This window comes from Pipra filicauda, unplaced genomic scaffold (assembly GCF_003945595.2).
Source record: "Pipra filicauda isolate LSUMZ 115617 unplaced genomic scaffold, ASM394559v2 scaffold1390_size29975_pilon, whole genome shotgun sequence".
Lineage (NCBI taxonomy): Eukaryota > Metazoa > Chordata > Aves > Passeriformes > Pipridae > Pipra > Pipra filicauda.
This window is the reverse complement of record NW_024103863.1, coordinates 24695-29972: the sequence shown is the minus strand read 5'-3', so window position 1 is coordinate 29972 and position 5278 is coordinate 24695. Positions and strand designations below refer to the sequence as shown.

General features: G+C 69.9%; 1 protein-coding gene across 3 annotated transcripts; it reads left to right on the top strand.

Moving 5' to 3' along the window:
- The first annotated feature begins 535 nt into the window (after window positions 1–535).
- Window positions 536–3793, top strand: LOC113999703 (transcription factor COE4-like). Of its 3 annotated transcripts, XM_039378446.1 has the most exons (5): window positions 552–769; window positions 1618–1687; window positions 1810–2576; window positions 2651–2828; window positions 2865–3793. In XM_039378446.1, the coding sequence occupies exons 3-5, from the start codon at window positions 2143–2145 to the stop codon at window positions 3315–3317; spliced, it is 1065 nt and encodes a 354-aa protein (XP_039234380.1). In that variant the 5' UTR covers window positions 552–769; window positions 1618–1687; window positions 1810–2142; the 3' UTR covers window positions 3318–3793. The 3 variants fall into 3 exon arrangements, with proteins under 3 accessions (XP_039234381.1, XP_039234379.1, XP_039234380.1); XM_039378445.1 differs by having other exon boundaries at window positions 550–769; window positions 2651–3793; XM_039378447.1 differs by lacking the exons at window positions 2651–2828; window positions 2865–3793 and having other exon boundaries at window positions 536–769.
- The last annotated feature ends 1485 nt before the right edge of the window (window positions 3794–5278 follow it).

Genomic DNA, 5278 nt, shown 5'->3' with positions numbered 1-5278 from the left:
TCCCCAAAGTCATGGAGGATCCCCAGAGTCATGGGAGGGTTCCTGGGGGGGTCCCCAAAGTCGTGCCAAGCCTGGGGTGTCCCAAAGCCATGGGCCAAAGCTGGGGTCTCCCCACAGCCGCGTGCCAGCCGTGGGGGGGTCCCCAGAGTCATGGGGGGGTGTCCCTGGAGGGTCCCAAAGTCATGTGCCAGCCCTGGGGGGGGATGGTCCCGAAATCATGGGGGGGGTCCCCATAGCTCTGTGCCAGCCCTGGGGGGGTTCCCAGAGTCATGGGAGGGGTCCCTTGGGGGGGTCCCCAAAGTCACGTGGCAGGCGGTGTGTCACTGCCCCCGCGGTGTCCCCCCCGGGTGTCACTGTCCCCGCGGTGTCCCCCCCGGCTGTTGCTGCCCCCACGGTGTCCCCCCCGGGTGTCACTGCCCCCGCGGTGCCCCCCCCCGGCTGTCACTGTCCCCGCGATGTCCCCCCCCGGCTGTCGCTGTCCCCGCGATGTCCCCCCCCGGCTGTCGCTGTCCCCGCACTGTCCCCGCGGTGTCCCCGCGGTGTCCCCACCCGGCTGTCCCTGTCCCCGCAGTCATGCCGGCCAGTCCCCCCCTGGGCGCGTCGTCGGTGTCGGTCCCCGCGGGCCCCCCCGCGCCCACCCCGCCGGGGGGTTTCTCCTTCTCCCCGGTGACGATGATCTCGGCCGTGAAGCAGAAAAGCGCCTTCGCCCCCGTCGTGCGCCCGCCCGGCTCCCCAAACCCCGCCTGTGCCAGCGCCGCCGCCCTGCAAGGTGACAGTGTCCCCGGTGTCCCCCGTGTCCCCCGTGTCCCCCGTGTCCCCCACACCCACCCCCGGCTCCCCCCTGCCCCACAGAGGGGTGCCGGTGTCACCGTGCTCCCTGTGCTTCCCCGATGGGCTGTACAGGGAGGTGGCCAGGGCTGCCCTGTGCCACCCTCGTGCCTGTCCCCAGTGTCCCCCAGTGTCCCCAGTACCCACCCCCTGCCCCACAGAGGGGTGCCGGTGTCACCGTGCTCCCTGTGCCTCCCTGATGTCCTGTACAGGGGCATGGCCAGGGCTGCCCTGTGCCACCCTCATGCCTGTCCCCAGTGTCCCCCAATGTCCCCCAGTGTCCCCCACACCCACTCCAGGTGACCCCTGCCCCGTGGAGGCACCCTGGTGTCACCATGCTCCCTGTACCTGCCTGGCTCCCTGCACCTGGGGACAGCCAGGGCTGCCCAGTGCCACCCTCCTCCCTGTCCCCCAGTGTCCCCAGTGTCCCCAGCACTCACCCCATGCCCCACAGGGGATCCCAGTGTCACCGTGTTCCCTGTCCCTGGGCACGGCCAGGGCTGTGCTCAGGGGGTGGGTGCCCTGTGCCACCTGTGTCCCCTGCCGTGTTCCCGATGTCCCCAGTGTCCCCAACATCCCCCCCAGGTTCCCCCCTGCCCCACAGAGAGGTCCCCGTGTCCCCTGGACATGGGCACGGCCGGGGCTGCCCTGTGCCACCTCAGTGCCTGTCGTCCCGTGTCCCCCCATGTCCCTGGTGTCCCCCCATGTCCCTGGTGTCCCCCCTTGCCTCACCCTGTCCCCCCTTGTCTCCCCTGTCCCCTGTTGTCCCCCCCTGTCCCCCTGTGCCAGACCCTCCGTTCGAGGACTCCGACAAGTTCCCGGCGCGGCCGCTCCAGGGATTGGCCTATTCCTAAGCACGGTGGGTCCTGGGGGGCTCCAGACCCCCCATTCCCCTGGGATGGACATGGAGGGGCAGGGACAAGGGATGGGGACCCCCCTGTCCCCCCGTGTCCCCCATTGCCACCCCCCCTTCCCTTGCAGCCGGGCCCGGCCCCCTCGAGCCGCCCTGGGAGCCGGGACGGCACCGGAGCCGCCACACGGAGCGGGACGGGGGGACCCCCACCCCAAAGGGGACCCCCACCCCAAAGGGGACCCCCGACCCCATGGCCACGGCCCCCCCAGCACGGGCCCCCCGAGGGGACCCCGGCCCTGCTGCAGGGGGGCTTTGGGGAGCCCAGGATGACCCAAACCCGCTGGATTTGGCCTCGGAAAGACGTGGAGAGACCTGGGAGTGGGGGCAGCGGGACCGAGGGCACCAGGGGCCGGGAGAGGAGGGAGGGGTGTGCCAGGGTGGGGGGGATGCCCTGAGGTGGGATGGATGCTCCAGGAAGAGAGAGATTCCCTGAGGTGGGATGGATGCTCCAGGGTGGGAGGGATGCTCCAGGGTGGGAGGGATGCTCTGGAACAGGATGGATACTCGGGGTTGGAGGGAGGCTCCAGGGCAGGAGGGATGCTCTGGGGTGGGGTGGAGGGATGGATGAAGGGATGGAGGGATGGATGGAGGGATGGAGGGATGGATGCTCTGGGGCAGGAGAGATGAGCTGGGACAGGATGGATGGATGCTCCAGGGTGGGATGGATGCTCCAGGGTGGGATGGATGCTCCAGGGTGGGAGGGATGTTCCAAGGCAGGATGGACACTCAGAGCTGGAGGGATGGTCCAGGGCAGGATGGAAGCTCCAGGGAGGGGATGGATGGAGAGATGGATGGAGAGATGGGTGGATGCTCTGGAGAGGGCTGGAAGCTCCAGGCTGGGATGGAGGGATGGATGGAGGGATGGAGGGATGGAGGGAGAGATGCTCTGGAGAGGGCTGGAAGCTCCAGGCTGGGCTGGATGCTTTGGAATGGGATGGATATTTGTGGTTGGAGGATGCTCCAGGCAGGAGGGATGGATGCTCCAAGGTGGGATGGAGATCCCTGGATAGGAAGGATGCTCTGGGATGGAATGGGTATCCCTGGGACAGGAAGGATGCTCTGGGCTGGGATGGATATTCCAGGACAGGAAGGATGCTCAGGTGGAATGGGTATCCCTGGACAGGAAGGATGCTCTGGGATGGGATGGGATGGATATTCCAGGACAGGAAGGATGCCCAGGGATGGGATGCTCTGGGATGGGCTGGGATGGATATTCCAGGACAGGAAGGATGCTCTGGGATGGGATGCTCTGGGATGGGCTGGGATGGATATTCCAGGACAGGAAGGATGCCCAGGGATGGGATGCTCTGGGCTGGGATGGATATCCCAGGACAGGAAGGATGCTCAGGTGGATCCAGCTCCCCCCACCGTTCCCAGCTCTCTCCCAGCTGTGCGGCTCCACATCTGGAGCTGCCCACCCCCGGCTCCCAGGGCTGGATCCCGGATCCCAGATCTGTGCCCGTGCAGGATCGGGCCCCGGTGCCCCCCCGGGTGGGGACGCCCCTGTCCCTTCCCTGTCCCTGTCCCTGCCCCCGGGGCCGTGGCGTCTCCTCCCCTCGTTATCAATCCTCATTAATAGCAACACTCGAGTTATTTTTAGCCCGGGGGGAGCCCTGGGTGGGGGGAGGGGGGGTCAGGGGACCCCAGCCCGGCCCTGCAGCCCCCAGGGGGGTGTCCCAGTCCCCCCCTTTGCCCTCCCTCCCCCCCCCAGCTGGGAAGGAGCAGCGGGAACTTTGTACATAAAAAGGGTTCAACCCCAACACCTTCAACCCCCCCTCCCCCATATCCCCCCCCCCCGTGTCTCCTGTCACCACTCACTGTCCCTGTTCGGTGTCAGTGTATGTCCCCCCCCGGGACCCCCCCGTGGCCACCCCGGGCAGGGCTGGGGGGGTCCTCGGGGACAGGGACCCCCAGGGACGGGACCCCCGTGCACAGGGACCCCCGGGGACAGCCCCCCCTTCCCCCGCGGCGCTGCCAGGGCGTGGCCGGGGGGGTGTCCCTCGTTTTGGGGGGGGGGGGGCTGTGCCGTGGGAATAAAGGCCTTGCAGAAGGGCTGCGGATCCGGGGGTCTGTGAGGGGGAAGGGGGGTGGCACTGGGGACCCCCGGGGTGGTGGCACGGGGGGGGGGTCCTGGGTACAGCCCCGGGCAGAGGGAGTGGGGGCTTCACCCTCCCAGCACCCACCCTGTGCCCCCCGGCCCCCCGGGGCTGTCCTCACTCCCGGGGTCCTGTCCCCTGGGGGTCCTCCATATCCCCCCGGGCCCAGATGCCACCTCCTGTCCCCCCCCGGGGCTCCATCCTGTACCCTGGGGGTCCCCCATGTCCCCCCGGGGTGCAGATGCCACCTCCTGTCCCCCCCCAGGCCCTGTCCTGTCCCCTGGGGGTCCCCCGTGTCCCCCCGGCCCAGATGCCACCTCCTGTCCCCCCCCGGGCTCCATCCTGTACCCTGGGGGTCCCCCATGTCCCCCCCGGCTGCAGGTGCCACCTCCTGTCCCCCCCCAGGCTCCGTCCTGTACCCTGGGGGTCCCCTGTGTCCCCTGGGGTGCAGATGCCATCTCCTGTCCCCCCCGGGCCCTGTCCTGTCCCCTGGGGGTCCCTCGTGTCCCCCCGGCTGCAAGTGCCACCTCTTGGTTCCCCCCGGGCTCCGTCCTGTCCCTTGGGGGTCCCCCGTGTCCCCTCGGGCCCAGATGCCACCTCCTGTCCCCTCCCGAGTCTGTCCTGTCCCCCCGGGATGCAGATGCCACCTCCTGTCCCCCCCAGGGCCTGTCCTGTCCCCTGGGGGTCCCCGTGTCCCCCCCGGGCCCAGATGCCACCTCCTGTCCCCCCCCGGGCTCCATCCTGTCCCCTGGGGGTCCCCCGTGTCCCCCGGTCCCAGGTGCCACCTCCTGTCCCCCCCGCGCCGCTCCGGGGTGTCGCTGCGCGAGCGGAGGGTGCTGGAGTTAATTACGTTAATCAAGAAAGGTTAATGAGGCGGCGGCGGTGCCAGCGCGGGGGGGGTCGCGGGGGGGGGGTGGCACAGGTGGCACTGCCGGGGGTGCCGGGCACGGGTGTGGGGGGCACGGGGAGGTGACACCGGGCCATGGCACGGCCCGGGCGGGAATGGGGACACCGGGACCCTCTGGGGACACCGGGACCCCCCCGGGGATGGGACACGGGGACCCCCTGGGGACAGCGGGACCCTCTGGGGACACCGGGACCCCCCCGGGGATGGGACACGGGGACCCCCTGGGGACAGCGGGACCCCCCCGGGAACAGCGGGACCCCTCTGGGGACACTGAGATCCCTGGGGACAGCGGGACCCCCTGGGGATGGGACACAGGGACCCCCTGGGAACAACGGGACCCCTCTGGGGACACCAGGATTCCCCATGGGGACAGCGGGACCCCTGTGGGGACACTGAGATCCCTGGGGACAGCGGGACACTCCTGGGGACACCGGGACCCCCGTGGGGACAGCGGGACATCTGTGGGGACACCGAGACCCCTGTGGGGACACTGAGATTCCTGGGGACACCAGGACCCACCATGGGGACAGCGGG

What these genes read in the sequence shown, in the direction of transcription:
- LOC113999703 (XM_039378445.1), top strand. Translation starts at nt 2,322, where the DNA reads ATGGATGGAGGGATGGAGGGATGGATGCTCTGGGGCAGGAGAGATGAG. An exon ending in GAGAGGGCTGGAAGCTCCAG is followed by an intron (nt 2,577 to 2,650) that starts GCTGGGATGGAG and finishes TGGAAGCTCCAG; the next exon opens with GCTGGGCTGGATGCTTTGGA.